The 18455-nt window shown below is 39.0% G+C and overlaps 1 protein-coding gene across 4 annotated transcripts in view; it reads right to left on the bottom strand.

The window, feature by feature from the left end:
• The window catches only part of TPH2 (tryptophan hydroxylase 2), an 85221-nt gene that overhangs the window by 50996 nt on the left and 15770 nt on the right, over positions 1-18455 (bottom strand). For all 4 annotated transcript variants that reach the window (XM_068935759.1, XM_068935767.1, XM_068935790.1 and 1 more), the window contains exons 7-8: positions 16638-16773; positions 11320-11446 (exon numbers count right to left, since the gene is read on the bottom strand). In XM_068935759.1, coding sequence (XP_068791860.1) covers positions 11320-11446; positions 16638-16773 — 263 coding nt within the window. The remainder of the gene's footprint in view (positions 1-11319; positions 11447-16637; positions 16774-18455) is intronic.

Below are 18455 nucleotides of genomic sequence, written 5' to 3'. Positions count from 1 at the left end.
ACTTCTTGCATCTATTTAATGAAAACTGATTTAATAACTAGATAGTTAAGACTTATTTTCAAATATCATAGTTTCTAAGAGCAACACTGCATTTAAACTCAATGTTATTTTAATCACAGAAACGTAAGGGGACTCCCCAAACCTTTTGTGGCTTTTAATGCATTTACTTAACATGCCTTAAAAATAATAGTAGACACCAGCACATAAGTGTAAGTTCTATTCATTTCAAGCTGAAAGACAGATCAAAGAAGAAAAATTGATCAGGGAATTTTAGATATCTGTTAATTATACTTCTAAAAATATATTCAAACTGAAGATGTTTTTCACAGGCCCAAACAAAATTTTTTAAGTGTAGTTGAGCATCTCCTTGTACCGCAAAGATTTTCAGCACTGAGGACATATAAAAAGAATCTATCACAAATACAGATTACTCATGTGAGTCAGCACTAGGTTACCTTCCAGAAGTCTGTCAGCAAGCTCCTCATTGTTTAGACAAAAATCCATGCAATTTATAAGTGACTGTTGTCTAGGAGTGACTTAGCAAATGCAAAGGTCACTATGACATAATCATTAATGTTCAAGCACCCACTGATATGTAAGATTTCTGTCCTCAAATATGGCCTAAATTCACTGCAGATGTATAACATGTACCTGTTCATAAGCTAACAAATTGTTCAAAGTTGAACAATTAATCCTATAAAGGTCTTTACATTCTAGAAATGTAAAATGTCTCATTAAACTATAATTTTAGCCATTTCTATATAGTCAAATTGTATATATGTAACCATTATGGCTTACTGATTCAAGGTAGTGAAGAAAAAACTTTAGCTTTTTCCTGGAAAAGGAGGATAGCACCCACTGAGAGTACCCACTCCTTCCACCATGTCTTAAAAAGCTCTGAGACAAACCTGTTTTATCTAGCAACATTAGCAGACGCAATATTTATCAATGCCACAGTGACGGTCTGCAGATAGCTCTCTATAATATATAAAATATAAAGCTAACAGTCACAAATCAAAACAAAGTTATCTCGTCAAAACTAATGCTTTCTCTGACGCAAAACCAAAATCTCAAACCAAGTCTGAGCAGATTGATTTTTTTTCCCAGACTGTGCCTGAAATTGAGCCGTCATTTTGATGATCTGTTGACTTTGCACAACCACAGTTGGAGTCACAGCTGGAATCAAACCAAATGAGAACCAAAATTATCCAAGGCCCTTCTCCATAAAGTTTTCTTGGCTTCAACAACGCACTCAAATTCAGAGCAAAGATTGCTGTGGTCCAATTGACAACATTTGCTTTAACTTTCCAAAACCATAAATGTGTCGAAAAATCCGTTATATAATAACATCAGGAGAACTGCCAGCTCTGAGAAGGAGCTAACAGAATTTGTCACATGCTATACCATGCGAGCTTGGTTTGAAAGGGAGAGAGAGCTACTTGCAAAATCACATGTGTTCTCTGGAGTTGATTTTTCCCCCTGCAGAAACCCATATTCCCAAATAACAGTTTTTGGCAAGTAAAGGATTAACATTAATTTTACAGCAACAAATTCTATCTTCATTTGCATGTGTACAACTATACTGACTTTAAGGAGATTGTATACATGCAAATGAAGGCAGAATTTAGCCCACAGGCCTAAACTCATTGAAAGTAATGGCAAATCTCCCCTTGGCTTTCCGTGCTGTCAGGACTGGCCCTATAAGTACATAATTAAGCTATATGTACAAATTCATTACGGCAGATCACCCAAAAATGTGTCAATTAAAAATTTATGAGGGCATATTCCATCCAGCACTTTGATGCCATTTGATACAAAGATGACAACAGACACAAGAACCACTTCAAAAGCTGTAGCACTAAGTAATTAAGCCCTAGGCATAGTTAGCTCTTTATGGACATCGGCCGTATTTTGTCTCACTTCCATACTTTTATCTATGCATACAAAGCAGATACCCAGGAACATGCTGGGTGAGAGAATCAGAATGAACCCATGTGTCATGTGCAGTCCATGAGACAGTATCTGAAACAATTCAGATTAATGCACAGTTGTGAATATTAAGTTAGCATATTTTCAGCTGTGTACAGACATGAATCTTTCGACTCATTCCATAAAATGATGATTTGGGGCATAATGATTGCTCTTCCTAGAAGTAAAATTATTTACTGAAATAATGCAGATAAGAAAAAAAGGAGTGCATGCTTTCAGGACTTTTCTCATTATACATAATTAGTTTGGTTTCTGCTTGAAAACGGAATCTTCTGGAACTCTTCTCAAGTTGGACCCACCATCTCCAGAAAGAAGGGCTGGCTGTGCAAGGCTGCCGGTAAGAGTTACACCGTGCAGTGCAGCAGGGTGCAAACATTCCTGAGCTACGGGAACCTGGAGCTCCACTCGTCCTCGCCAGAGAGCAAGGTGACTGCACTCATGCGGGGCTGTGCCCGAGTTGAACCCTGCCAGGAGAGCTCAGTATGGTCTACCCTATATGCAGTCACTGAAACTCTCTTTTTACAGCATTCCTCAGCTGCTCTGGCCCTATGGAGAGCATGGATAATGCTAACTCCCTTATCTCTGCATTCACAGCACAGACATTTTCTCATTCGTAAGTGCGAATGAGGCATCAGTGAAACGAGCTGCCAGGTGCCAAACTCCTTCACTTCCCCATGTACCTGTGTGCTGCTACTGCAAGATCTCCCATCACACAAAAGACTCAAACAGTGACCACTCTATGTCACAGAATCTTACAGATTTACATAAATAAACACAATATAAAAAGCAAGGACACTGTATTATAAAATTTACTTTCTGTGTTTGCTTTGACAGCTATATGCTCCTTTGAGAATACTTCTTAATGTAATGTGGGATATACTAGAGTATACAAATAAAGCCTTAGTAGCATGAGACCTCCACAGCTCTGAGCTGTACATCCATATGCTTTACGAGTGAGTTTTATATTGTGCACTGTAATCAAAGCAAAACTTAGAAGTGCAGCAATATCACTATGAATCACATGTACACAGAACCTAGGATTATTATATAGGAGGGCACAAGGGGAGTCAGGAAGAGCAGCAGCAATATGCTCAGAACCTGTCCTCTGCTGCTTTTTTTTCTCCCCCTTTAAACCTTTATTTCTGAAACTTTTGTGCTTTTTTTTGTAGGTATTATCTGAAGCATCTATGAACATTCAAGCAGTTGCTGTTCATTGGATGCTTTTGCAGAGTCTTTTTTGTACCAGCTACCTATGGTCTATAAAAGAGAATGCTCAAGCCTTTTCATTAGTGTATTTCCTAGTCTGGGTCAAAAGAGAAAATAAATATGCAAAAAATACCTATCAGGATCCATAGACTCCTTTCACCTATTCCTCAGCTTATCTCAGCTGGACTCAACACTGAAATGTGTTGTTACTTGCGTGCGTTCCTAAATTCTACAAATTCTTCCTGGGCTGTTTTTTTGAGGATCACTTTTTTTACCGGTGTGGCAGAGTGCACATTCAGAATACAAGCTACTGAGCTACTAGCAAAGATTACTACTGCAGAATCTGCAATTTCTTAATGAAAATGAAGTTGCTTCTGAAAATAAACAAACATAATTAACCCGCCACTACTGTGTGAAAGTCGCACTGTTCTCTTGTTAACCTGTATGTCAAAATGTATTACTTGCATGTATGCAAATTTGCATTTGCAGTACAATAACTTCCTGGATAATGATATAATCACTTTTGGAAACATAACACTGTTAAGAAACAAAAATAATTCCAGTGCCTGGTTGTAATTTTTCATTAGAAGCTTCTTCAACAGTTCTAACTACTACAGGCTTGATCATAAACTGAATCCTGTTTAAAAGGAGCTAAAATATTCCTACAGTGATATTTCTAATTCCTTCCCTGGTCCCAATTAAGTCAAATTAGCCCTCTCTTACATCTACCTTCCTCGTTACAAAGCTGGGCCCAAATACACAAACATATAAACATGTTCCAAAATAACATTGTTTCCAGTTATTTGCAGGTACAAAATTTTGCCTGGTACAGCAACCTGAGATCCCTCAAGAAGCAGGTCACTGACCTGAGCTACTGCTAGAATGCAGCACTGAGATTTCTACTGTGCCTCATAACTTTCTCGTAACAAGAGATGAACCTTTGCTCATGGTCTTAACTTTTAGTGACATACTAAGAAGTCTGAATATTTCCAGATGTTGCACAAGTCCTATGCTGTCCTTAGAAACCAGTTAGGAGGTCTGTCTTTAAAAATGTTTTGCAAATCAGTATTTTATATCACCTCTCTACAAATAATAAAAGCCAACTGCAACACCAGTGGTCTAGCTCCCCACCTTTGTTCCAGTGACTGACTTCTCCACCAAGTTACTTACTTATCTCTTCCCCTCACACATTGTGCAGCAGTAAAATCACCCTTTTGCACCTTCTGCTGATCAGAAGCTACAGGAACCCATATCCTTGAATAGCAATGTTGACCAGTAAAGACGGATCCACTGAATCCTTCTCCCCACCCGCTCCTGGACGCAGCCCATTTCCCCCATCCCTAAGTAGCAAACCACAACAAGCTCTATAACATCAGGTCCACTTCTGCCATACAAGTGAGAGCAGAGTTTAGTCTTTGAAAAGTATACGCTCCCACTTCTATCACACTCAAAACGGGATGCAATCTGCAGTGCTGCTCTTAACAAAAAGTCACATTTAGGGTTGGAACAGTTTGTTTACCTCCACTCCCTACCTGCTGGTCCAGATATTCTCTCTCATTCTTTTTCTTTTCCAGTTCTAATCTGAAGTGGAAAAGGTTTAGAGAAGAAATAGCATAATCAAAATGACAGAGCATCTTCCATACGAGGAACAACCGAGTAAACTAGTGCTTTTCAATCCAGAAAAGGAGACGACATGGGGGGAAACAATGAGCCAATCTATAAAGTCATGATGGCACAGAGAAAAGCATACAGAGATGAAACATTCGTTCTCTCTTCAAACACAAAACTATGCAGTATCAGAAAAAGCTAATAGGAATCAAGTTCAAAACAAAAGAAGGAGATCGATCCTCACACTGTGAATTGTTGAGCCATGGAGCTCTTTGCCAAAAAATATTGCACAGACTAAAAATTTGCATGTCTTCAAAGATAACAACTTTCACTGAAGATAAATCCATTTAGTGTTACTAAGTACATTGTAAATACTAAGTATTGCTTTAGGAAAGCATCAGATAACGCTTACCCTGCTCTTACATACTTCCTAAGCAGGTACTTACTCCTGACCACCACTGGAAACAAGGCACCAGCCATTTGGCCTTACCAGTACAGTAGCTCATATATAATCCAAACCTAGAAACAGACTGTCCGCATCCAGAACAAGGGCCTCAGCAAACTGTCACAATTCCTATACAAACACTGGGCATTTGCTCCCATCAACAGAAGTCTTCAAATTCTCCTTGTAGTAACTATGGAGTGCTAGCTTACTTTTAAGTAGTACAAGAGTTGTTTGTTTTTGAGCTACAGAACTACTCAGGCTTTGCTGCTACCATTTTGCTCTTGTGCCATGAATCTCTGACACAATAACCATGATAATGCATTACAAGGAAATACCACATATTCTAAAATATTAAATACTGATCCCTGGAATCTACAAATTTGTTTTCCCCTTTAATCTGGTTGTGTGATATATGTGCTGTCTTTTCTGCTCACCTATTCGATTACGCATACTGTAGGATGGACTTGACATCGTAGGCTTCAACTGATTTATTAAAAATCAGCAACTGCTGCAACAAGCACTTGCAAACTGGGTACCATTATGTGTTATTAATTCTTTTAGAATGTTATGCAGAGCAAACCCACAAATTAGAGCATGCTTTTAGAGTACCAGTGGGTGTGGTCAGAAGCACCTCAGCAACCAAAGGAAAGTAAACCATCTGATCCGAGTTATTTGAGTATCCAAGTTATTTGAATCTCCCGATTCAAACACACCTATGTCACTTGGTAAGGATTAAGAAGATCATGTGGTTTCATCCGCTCTTTCTTCTGTTTCTTGCATCACTTTAAGATTTTGCATTTGGCTAATTTCCAAATACATCCACATATAGGTGTTTTGCCTGTCCAAACTCAGGAACAGAAATACAGCCTGGGCCATAATCTAATACTTCTCATCAGATCAACGATATGGATCACAGCATTTCCAGCCTTGTGCTGTGTGGCAGGACAATGCCTGGCTATAGTTTTCCATCAAATGTAATTTCAGCTCTATAGCCCTAACAAGCTTTTAACACTGGGAATTGGCTCGTCTTTCTCTTAAGTGAGGAGCAGCCTGAATCAGAGTCATTTCATATGTTATCTGTAAGTTTGTTAGAATTCACTCAAGCAGTTTTTAAAGCATATCACCCTCGGCTCTTCATGCCACAGGTCCATTACTCATTAACTAGAGGTGGAGCTGGAAGCAACTCCTTTGCAAGAAGGTCCATTATGCCACCACTGATCTTGGGGTATCCACTCTGCCCTCTCCTGGAGAAAGCGCTCTCTCTCTCCACACTACTATGGCACTCAACTGGCATACAGAATAAAGGCTGAGCAGAGATCTGAACGCTAATCTTCAATGCGCTCTGGGAATGCCATAGCTCCAGGGGTGTAATACCAGTTTTTCTGCTGGCCAGTAAATAATTATTTTTTATAGCAAAATACCTGCAGCAGATGAGCAGATCAGAGACTTACCACAGTAGCTAGTGCACTGTGTATAGTTTTGCAAGTATAAATACAAAATATTCAAGAAGTCTTGGTTTTTCAGATTCACAGTGGGAATATTTGAAATCTCAAATCTTTTCATAGTTCTCTTCTCAGCTCCATTTACTGACTTACAGAGGAGGACAGTAATGCAGTTCACAAGCTATACTTATACCCCAGCACATCAATACCCCTCTGGAAAAACTAATCTGATTATGAAGATGAGAGACTGCAACAGTTCTGCTCTGTCTGCTCAGACCATGAAAGCTGCATCTATCCAAAGTTACCAGACACAACTCAGTCTTTATCTGCAATGAGCCTGTTTCTACCATTCTGGTTATCTTCTCAGCCAACAAAATGTGCAATTGTCCTGAATCATGTTCCAGTTCTTCAGTGCGGGGAGAAGAACTGGAATGAAACCAACCAGATAACGTAGATCCTCAGGCAGGAAAGGCAAGTACGCTCAAACGAATTACCACTGTCTTCTCCCAAACAGAGGGTTCTGAATGCAATTTTTTCTCCAGTCTACATTTATAAAATATTTTGTTTGTGATACATACACAGACCAATCATGGTCAGCTACTTCACTGGCCTCAGTCATTATCAGGCAAGGTAAAACATTTAGATTTGTAGCAAGTCTGAAATGTGTTTACAAAACCTCATCATACACAATTCCTCTAAATTCAGAAGCAACTGACTATCATTGTTTCCTGCATCTAGGCTAGCACAGACAAGAGAAGTTGCTTGATTTCTACTGCCCTGCCCTGCACTAAAATATCAGAATAAACATTATCAAGAGAGAGGAAAGGGAGATAATTTTGCACGTCTGGGGAGCTGAAGGTTTAAATGCATCTTCCTCGTAAGAAGCGACTGTAAAACATTTATTGGGAATAATTAGTCCCTAATGATCAGATAGCTGGGTGGAAAGATTTGGTGATAAACTGCAAATAAACCAGACACTGTCCTAACCTCTTCTTTTCTGAAGTGCCACCAGTGAGTTTGCCCCATTGAATTTTATATACACATCCTATGCCTACTGCCTCGCAAAGGAGCGACCTAAGCAGCTCTGAAAGAAATCAGCAGGGGCTAGGAATCATTCCTGCCATCAGCAAGAGAGACAGGATCCCACTTATCAGCTTGCAGCTCTACAAAGACCACTGCTCTCTGGCTCCCAAGACCACAAATTATAAGGTGATATTGCAATAGAAACCGAGGCATATTTTTGGACAATTTTCTTGACAAAACCTTTCCTTATGTGTAGGTGTGGTTTAAATCCTATATCATATAAATTAGTTGAACCACCTCATGTCAAGTCGTCCCTACAGTGCATAGTTTCATAGGTAGGTAGAAAATGCAGTTTCAGTTTTTATTTTAGGATTATGTAAAAGTAGAAAAACCAGACTCACTCGAGGTGGGGGGAGGGAAGCAGAACTCAGAAGCATTTTTAGAAAATCACAGAGTAGCACAAGACATCATGAGCATTATAATGATTAGCACCCCAGACATATAAGCCCGGGGTATTTCCTCAACTAGTAACTGCATTGCACCATAATACAAGCAATAAAATGGATTGTGTAATTATTTTGTCTCGTTCCAGTAATTTACATCTCAGTCACTTGTTTTCTGTGTCTTCTCTCTTTCTTGAGAAGGTCTCCTACTACCCTCAAACACTGTAAAGGGCACAGCATTTCTCAAAAAAACATTGTAAATGTCTTTTGGCTCTTTTAATATTCCATTTATCATGGAAAGAACGCTTATGTCAAAGAGAAAAAGATGACACTTCCTTCCCCTTGCTCCACAGTCTGACTATCAGACTCATACACCAAGGTGAGGGGAACTTATATCCCTCCTTTTCAGCCCTCTTCCCCTGCAGCTCCCCTTTCCCCTCCTGCCAGGCCAGCACTATGGTCTCTGTAATGCTCTCCCACTTACACCTGTGCCCTCTGAGGGGGTGCACAGATGTGACTAACTGCAACTTAGCAAATAAATCTGGTCTGCCCGGGGCCAGGCTCTAGCTTGCTTTCCATCCACTGTATCAGGTCTGCAGGGACAAAAACATCTGCAGGTTTCCTTTACAGCTCAGGACTGAATGCACACAAAGAGCAGATCTATTGAGGCAGATAAACTGTAGCTTTTGAAAGCAGAATAGAGCAAAAGATTAGGAAGTCACCTGTGTTAATTCTTCCCTTTCTGGTCTGAACTCTTAAGAGGTGTTTTCTTCTCTTCCTAAAGCCACTGTCCTCTCTGTAATGGCTCAGCTGTTAATGTCACTATCTTTTTAAACAGGTCATGATAATGGAAGGCTTTTTTCAGGGCATATTGCTGCAAGCACATTAACAGGCGTGTTCTCTCAGTTCATTTGTTTCTATATTTACTTTGAAGTTGCCTAGCTGGAATCTGCATTGGTTTTCTTTGTTAAGACTCTTGGCTGGCATTTTTCAGCTCACTGCATCTCCATGTTTTCTACCTAGGTAGAAACGCGACAGAATCCTGCAGAAGTCAGTTAACAGCAACTCAGGTTATCATCTGATGCCCAGCTGAATGAATTCCTTGGCCTCCTCAGCCTCACTGCTGAGAGACATTCATTCCACTTGCCCTCAAGTTGATTTTGTTTACATTACAAATTTTAGGGCAAGTAACATCTCTGTATTTGCCAAGTACCTGCCTCAAGGGAGTCTAGCCCCTTGTTGTGCCTCTATGCAAAACAACATCTGGACTACTATGAGGCTCTCTCTCTAAATGTCTCTTCCACCTGAAAGAGCTATTTCCAGCATGGAAGGAGAAATCAAATTTGACTCAGATATCAAATTCTCAGTGTGATAAGGTAAAGTGATTCACCTGTCTTGTTTTATTTTTGGCTTTGTGACTCAAGAGCAGTTCATTGTTCAGACGACAGAGTCAGTCATAATCGGGCATTTTTGTGAGGTGGAGGGGTGAAAGCATTTATATAATGTTCAGAGGTCACTGTATATTAACATCTCTCCCCAAACAGATCAGTCCCAACATTGTCCTCTGCAAGAGGCTCATGTCATTTAAGGGTATTCATTTTGGGGTGAAAGACTTGAACCATACTGTTTTCCTCAAATTATCTATAGGAATAGTCTTTTAGCTGGTTCCTCTTCTCTTGAAGCTACAGATCATGGCAAGGTAGGTCTGCTTCCTACCAGGTCCCTTCCTAGCAAATATGCAAATAGACACAATAGCTTTCATGATTCCTGCATAGGAACAACAGCTTCTTCTCAGTAAACAGCCAGTAGAAAACCAAGCAACACATCGTGAAGCATGTGAGAGGAAGTAGCCATAAGACATCAAGCCTGTCTAATTAGGGAGTGAGGCCTGTTTGATTAAATCAGTTGGTGGGCTCTTCTGGAGGGCTACAGTGGAAAAAAAAAAGCAAATAAACAAAGAGGTACAGAGCAGGGTAGAACTCATTCTTCAGCAGATGCGACTAACTCACTGCTAAGCTATTGCATCAATACTATGACAGTTTAATGGATCTTGTTTTGAATTTGCCTTCAATACTGGGAAAAAGTTATTCACAACCTTTAAAATCACCACCACAGTTCTCAGATGTAGGAAAGCAACCATGCCCTGGCAACCAATTCTTCTGATGGTTCTCACAGAATTTTTCATCAGTGTAAATATTTAAAAACTGAGCTGCTTTTGAATATAATATTCTTTATGAAATTATTTGCAGCGTTAGTTTTAACAGGATCCACAAAATGAAGCATACAGTAAGCTAAAACAAAAGAACTGAGCAGAGCAAGCAGTATAGATCAGGGATCACCAATCTATGTCATGATGCAAAGGACAGCGTGAGCTGCCTGGAAATGGCAACACAGCAGGGCTGACAGCTGGGCAGAAGCTGGGAGGCCTGGCAACTGGACAGGGTCCTTCAGTGGAACCTGAGAGTCCCTAACCAACAGGCAAGAAAGCTCCAGTCAGGTGATGAATAGTATCTAATATCTTTGATATGCAGCCTCATCCTCTTCTCACTGACTTTCTACTCCCACATGTCTCATTTGATGAAACACAAAATCCAGCTCACCACCACTGGCTAAAGTATACGATCTAGGTCTAGATTTACTGCTGCACAGCCTCGGTTTATATATTCTCCAATAGGAGCAGGATCAAGGATGCAACGTCATCTCAGAATGAACTTCTCAGCACACACTACAATACGTAGTGAACATCTGCAAAGCAGACCAGTGAGTACTGCAATAGTAGGGCTGAGAGCCAAAGTGGCCTCCTATCAAGGAGTTTAGAGTATACAGCTGAGAGCACACACCAGAGATGTTTTCTTTTCTTCCAAAATTACCTTGGTTACTTGTTTTCAGCACCCTGAAGTAGACAAAATCCATCTGAACAACCCTTGGGAATTGGATGACTACAGCATATAAATAGTTAAACTGACTACCTAAAGACTAGCACGTTCCGCTTTGCTCTTATTAAAGACAATGGAAAAATGCCTAAAGCGCTGTGACTGTCACATTACAGTCATCTGCAACCTGAAAATTAAGTCAGATCTGGTAAGACAATGCACGTCACTTCATTAACAGAAGAGAAAGACAGGGATAAGAGAAAGCATGCCAAAAAAGATTTTTGACTCACTGTGGCTAACTTCTGAACATCTTCCTCAGATGCTCCCAGTGAAGCAAGTCCTATCTCTTGTGAAAACTGAGCAAATTTGGGATCAGCAAGTAGAGGCACGTGTCCCAAGAGTTCATGGCATGTATCCCTAGGGGAATGGAAATGAGAAGAGCGTCATTACAGAAACAAATCTAAATATTCCATAATCAATTTAACATAGGCCATTTTACACGGGTTTGACCTCTACTTTAAAAGTCTTACATCTTTTTGCAGTACAGCTGTTCTTCCCTATATACAGATCTATAGAAATACACAGGTTTGCTTCTATTATACGGGTTATATGCAACTTAACTCCACCTGTTCCATGACTTTGCCATCACTTCCAGATTGACTGGGCAGGCCTGATCACTGCTCTCTTCCAGGCTTTGTCCATGAAGACTGAACTGCCCAAAGGGAAGCCAGGTGTCTTACAAGTAAAATTTTCAGCAATTCTCTCCACGTGAACCAAGTTCAAAATCCAACACACACATTCTTCCTCTTTTCCATTCCCCACTCTGCACTTGGATACAGCTCCATAATCATACATTTTGCCACCTGCATTTTAGAAATTTAGGGCAATATTTATAAAGATATCTGCGTGCTTCATTTCTAGTTTAGTCCCAGCCTCCTACCGTAATTATTAGTTACTTTTGTTATGCAGTCCAGTTTTCACCAAGCAGATTTCAGAAAAAGTAAAGAACCTGGATCATTTTAGATGGAAGTGCCTGGTATCTCAGTAATGAAAACTATCTACTGTCCACACCTGTGAGTACATTATTAGTCACAACAAAGTGCAAATATAAGTCTATAAAAAAAAAAAACCCTCAACTAACTAAACAAACAAAAGTGCACATGCATCATCTACAAAAAGCTCTCAAACAATTCTGAAAGTTTCAGTATATTTGTTCACAGAAAATAATGGACTTGGCAGTAAAATTCACTTAAAATCTGATCTGACATTTCCTTTGCTTTTGTCTTTTCAAAGACATTTCTCTCTCTTTTTTATTTTTTTTTTAAACTGTAAACAAATGTTTTAAAGGCAGGGAGAAAACATCAAGTTTTCTGCCTTCTACCCAAAATCATCCAATTTGTCTTCTATAAAGTATTTTCGTTCTAAAAGACACAGAATCTGACACTTCAGATAAATCATGAACAGAAAAACAACTCTCTATATAATTTAATGCCTCCTATTCTCACCCACAATTCTTTACCAAGAAATCTGTGCCAACTGGCTCTAGGTATAGTAATTCCTAACTGCATGCAAAAAAAATTAGCATTTTTGGCAATCCTAACTTGCCTCAGCAGAAGTTTATCAAATACAGTTGCAGTATTGTACAGTTACATACCAGTCCTTCTTCTCAGCCCAGATGGCCTCACTGACAGAAGCTTACCAACATTTGCTCATATTATAGTTATACTTTTCGGTGAGACAGGCACAGCTCTGAGGTTGTGCATGGTATGTTTGAGCTAAGCACACATGACTAATACACTCTATAGTAGAGAGGAATTACCAAATCTCATTGTTCTTGTGTTTATACATACATCTAGGAAAGATTAACGTATTCCCCAAAGAAGCTGACATGGTACACAGGTACTTCTGTGTCACATGATCAAACACACGTTTTATGGAGGTTGACTGGAGATGGACTTGTAGCAACATAGACTGTGCACTCACGTTCACCGTGCAGCAGTATTTCTAGTCAACATCTACGAAACATATTTGATGTTTACAGCTGGCCAGAAACAATATGAGACACTGTAGTTACATTAGGAAAAGTATTTGCATGCATTTTCCACTCGTAAAGCTTGTCCCTCTTTCTGAAAGTAAGATCTTCTCTCCTTTGTTCCTACATCACTGCATGTTCCTTCAGAGCACGGAAACTGCCTGAACTCTTCTTTCCTGCTTTCCTTCAAAAACAGCTGGCAAGAAGTCTTTTATGATCTCTACACCCCTTTACTCAATGACGCTCTGAGTCTAGCAAGATGATCAAAGTTCCCTATCAGGGGACCTGTAGCTTAGATAGCACTCCCCTCCTAACTAGAGCTCAGATGCGAAAAATTGGCTTGCTCTGCATCCACCTCTTCGTTCAGGAGATGGTTTGCACCACTCAAGTGGATAATAATCAAAGGTTAATGACTCTTCTTTATTAATCCTGTTCCAGTCGCAACAATTTCTTCCATTACCTCCTGCAAGATTTAGCTCACTAACAACACAAAAGAGAGCAGGGAAATGGAGTTTGCAGTCCAGAAAATTCCCAGTACCAAACAGAATTCACTAGATGAACCCAATTCCCCTGACCATGACCTTCCAACACAGAAACGGGCCACAAAGCCACCCAGGGCACAGCTTTAACTCAACTTCCTGTCTTCACTGGAGAAATTAACACTGACTGCTATCTGAACACTTTACCTATGCTGCACTGCAACAATGCAGATATATTTAAGGAAACTTCATATCGGGAGTTCAGATAATGCGCGTAAAGAAGATATAGTGGAACAAGTTCCTGGCTTCACATAAGTATACTCGGCTTCAGGCAGGCTTCTACAGCTGCATCACTACTATTGATATCTGAGGTAGTGTCTACACCTGTATCTACTTGTGCTGCAGTCGTAACTCCCAGAAACACACAGAGCAAAGATGACGTAGTCCTACCTCTGCACTGGGACACAGGCTCTCGGTGTCACTTCCACCCATGCACACGAAAATGCGAACAGACAATGGCTAGTCCTATTAACCTGTCTATCTCGGCAAGGAGGGGAGGATGAGGAGGCAGAAGATATTTCTTCTGTCTTTAGCTTACTGATTTGTCTAAAAAACTATAAATAGTAATATTTTGAACGTGTAATTATAGAGAGGCAAGTCTGAAGCAAAAAGTAAATGAAGAACAACAACAAGAAAACCTCCCAGACAGAACCAGGATCCTGCATTTGGGATTGTCATAGGAGTCTCTTAGATTTCCCTGCCAGTCTGGCCCTTTATAGATAGTCTAAACAATATAATTCTTTGCTTAACTACTAGGCTTGATTCTTTTGTTTTGTTTTATTCGGAAAATAATTAAAGTTCCTTTAATTTATTCACACACACTGCTCAAAGAAAGCAGGATTTTTTTAATGCACTTTTCACAGCGAAAGATTTTTCTTGGAGTAAATTAGTAGAGCAGAGTAAATCTATATAGTTCTGTGAATGTAGTAGAAACATAATGAAACCCAGAAAGAAACATTTTAAAATGCATATAGTAGTGACAGAGATCAAGCAAAGTGAACTCCTTAATTGTATCTAGCTCTATAGTCTGGGTGTTAAGTCTGATGGAAAGCCCACTGAAGTCAATGGGAGTCTTTTTACCAGGTTTATATCATTGAAATGCAACATTCACAGGTCCAGGACTTGCAGCAAACCTCATTATGTCCCCATATATTAACTCACAGATCTCAGGGCATTGCAGATACTACAGAGGATGAAGAAACGTCCCCACTCAAGTCAGTGGTAGTTTTGCCATTAACTACAACAAAGCTACAACATTAACTATTTACGTTTCTGGTAACGCAAATACACAAATCAATGAACCAGGCAACATCAGCAAGAACATACACACTTAATTTTTTCCTGGAACATGTTCCTTCCTTTGTTTCTGTTGGTGTTATGCACCTAAATCCCCTATCAATAGATGGAAATACGCTCCTAGTTTGTATTAAGTTAATACATGTCTCACCATCTCTCTGCTGAGCATTAGCAGGTGTTGCAAACTGAGACACTGGCTTCCCACTGGAGAGGAAATCATTAGTGCAAAGCCTAGTACTTCCCAAGTATAATTTCTTTATTTAAAATATCTACAGATCTCTTCAGATAGACCAGAAGAGGTCCAACAACACATTTCCAAACCCTTTTTTTTTTTTTTTTTCAGGATTCTGCATTTTAGCAATTTTGCCTAATAATTGCTAAGCTTAAAGTTCTAATTACAGAGATGATAGAAGTGAGTGAATTCCTTCAGTGATTGCCACCAGTTTCCCAATGCAAACATGCATCACAAAACCAGCCTCACAACACTGTAGCAAGAACTTTGCCCTCGCTCACACGGGAGGTTTAAAAGGAGATATGTGTATAACAGCACCACCTGGTGACTCCTGCTAGAATAATATGTTAAAGTATTTTCAGAAACAGCTTAATATGCAGTGCTATTAATCCTTTTATGTCCAAAAATGTTATTCCGTATTTTCAATATTCTATTCATGAAATCAAAATAAGGCATGTGTCCAAATGTTTACAGGATTGGAGCTGAATATATATATATATGTGTGTGTGTGTGTGTGTCTGTACGTATGTATGTGTATATACATGTGTATGTATAGGTATTTAAAATATATAAACCCTTTCCATAAGTTTTGTCAAAAATAAAACACACATCAAAATAATATAGGCTGAATAAACAGCAGCTTCCATTTCATGATAATTGTCTGATGACTGATTCACTGCGTAAACACCATTCCTGTGGTTTACAAGATCAGCAGATGCCTTTGGTAAAAACACCTCCATATTACCTGACTGACATGTATTGTTCTGTTATCACCACACAGAGCGCACCGTGTATAACACAAGGCAAAGAACAAAATTGCTTCGATTTTTTCCCACTTTTCATCGAGAGCCCAAATGCCAAAATATTTCATCCAAAATTTGAAATACTCTTGTTTTGGAAAAGCTACAATGCAGTCCCATGAAAGTCATAGTTAAATGTCTTTTATTTCCATTATGTTCTATACCACAGGCTTCATATCTAACTTCCTCTCTGGGCGAGAGAGCAGCGCCTCATGACTTGCTTGTGTTGTATCATGGGAAAGAAATGAAGTTCAGCTGGGGAGTCTGGCCCAACAGAGAGAAACGGGGGCTTAAGAAGACCAAATTATAATTCTGAAAGTAATTTTTTTTCCAAGGAATCCAGGTTTTCTTTATTTTGCTTTGTTTTTTAAATTCCTTTGTTTTCCCACCAGAAATTAATATTTTAGACACTTTTTCAAGATGTTTATTGTGAAACGGGGGCAACTCCATTTTACACTGAAAAACATCTCAGAATTTTTTGACCCACCATATAAATAACAGCCATTTAAGTAATAAAGTCCAAGAAAAAGCCTTTGGATGAAATTCTGGCCCCACCAGCATGAATGGTTTTGTCACTGACTTCAGTGTAACTAGATTTCTACCTACCTTTGTGGGAAGGTTCCTCTTTTCAATCTTAGCAAACACAATTAGGTCTTCTAAATATCCAGGGAGCATATTTTTTATTACTAAAGCTAATACAGAAACTTACGGTTCTGGTGTGTAGAGAGGATCTGAGCCATGTCGTATATACTGAGTACAGTGAAAAACTCTATACGCTAATCCAGCTAAAAAATCTCGAGGAGACAGGTATCCAGCAACTGGTCTCACTGTGAAGCCAGACCTTTCTGAAGTGAAGAAGATAATGAAAGACCATATTATGTATCACTATATCACTTTCTGAGGACGGGTAATGATCTGTAGTCAATCATTCAATCAGAAGCATGACATCAAAAATCTTGGCTGAAGATCACCATACGTAATTTTCACCTATTATGTACAGAAACTGTTTTGCATTGCCAGCATATTTACTGCTGGTAATTTTAAGCAAAAACAGCTTAAAGTAATTCAAAGTTTGTTTTAATAACTTCATCTAGAAAAGAAGGTAAGGGTATGCATAAGTGATGCTCTCAAATCACAAAGTTCCTGATTTTCATGTCTGGTACCAAACAGGAGAGAAGTTTCCAAAATAGAAGATGACTTATTGAAAAATATTGCAAACCAACAGAACAGAAAAGGATTAAACCACATATGTCCTAAGTTTTACAGACAAAATACTATCTTGTGAAAGTAAAATACTGACTTTCATATCTGAGATCCTCATATAAATATTTAAACAAAGTATTCCTTTGTCAAATTAGTCCCAGTAGGGAATTATTTCAGAATCAGTGACACTGGAAAGGACATTTCTCTCCCAAATTCATTCTTTACTCTTTCAGGAGTCTACAGGAAAATGTTCAAAGTGTATCTTGCACAGACATTCTTACTGTTGTATTTAGTCTGAAAACATATTTCTGAAAGAAGTATTTTTTTTTTTTTAAGTTTCTACTTAGGGAAAAAGAATCTATATACTTGGGCATCGTTCCTTAGAGATCAGAATACAACATATGAGGGACCTAGAATGACACAACCAAACTCAAAGAGTGATAAGTAGATGCAGGTGATCATAAACAAGAATTAAGGATGAAGTAGGCAATGGGGAAAGCAAACCTTTCATTACAAATGTTGTGGGTTTTTTAGTTAAAAATTTTCTATGTACATTTGGGACAAAAAACTTTGCAAATTTTTTCATAACACTAAGAGTATATGATATCTTTTTTTCCACACATACATATTCATAATATTTTAGTTCCTAGTTCCTGGAATTTGTCCAAGAAGATTAAGGCACAAATGCATGCACTGGAAAGCACCCCTGAAGAGAAGAAAGAATCTTAACTGAACACTGACAGCTTGCCTCTCATGGGTCAAAACCAGCAGGTTCATGTTTGCCACTTCTCCTTCCTTGTGAAATAAATTTTGACCACAGATGAAAAAGAAGGGCATTTTTGCCTCTTCAGACTTAAATATGCAATATCCTGATCCCCTAAAAATGACATGAAAATGGCAGAGAAGTGCCAGATCAACTATGGAGTGCCATTGCATTGAGATTTTTTTCAACATACAAATACAATAAACAGCTTCATGATGTTTTGGGCACTCAGGAAAGCCTCAAGTTTAGTAAGGGCACACTTCATGCACAACGTGCCAAATCTGCTCTCTTTTCAAAATTTTGTTATGTATACATTTTAGTCCTCCTTTTAACTGCCTGGATATTTGTTATCTAGACATGTATTCCTCTTTTTAACTGCCTGGATATCTGGGAGATGCACACTATGATAATCAGAACAGCAGAGCTAATTCGGCTCTCTCTTTTGATCGTACTGAAAGACTTTTCTCCCTGTGCAGGATAATATCACGTGATATGTGATTGGCTGCATAATTCCTCTCACCTTCATACTACATACATGCAACTATCTTGACTGAACAAATT

This window comes from Struthio camelus, chromosome 1 (genome assembly GCF_040807025.1).
Source record: "Struthio camelus isolate bStrCam1 chromosome 1, bStrCam1.hap1, whole genome shotgun sequence".
Lineage (NCBI taxonomy): Eukaryota > Metazoa > Chordata > Aves > Struthioniformes > Struthionidae > Struthio > Struthio camelus.
Note: the sequence above shows the minus strand (reverse complement) of the source record. Positions and strands in the feature narration are given on the sequence as shown.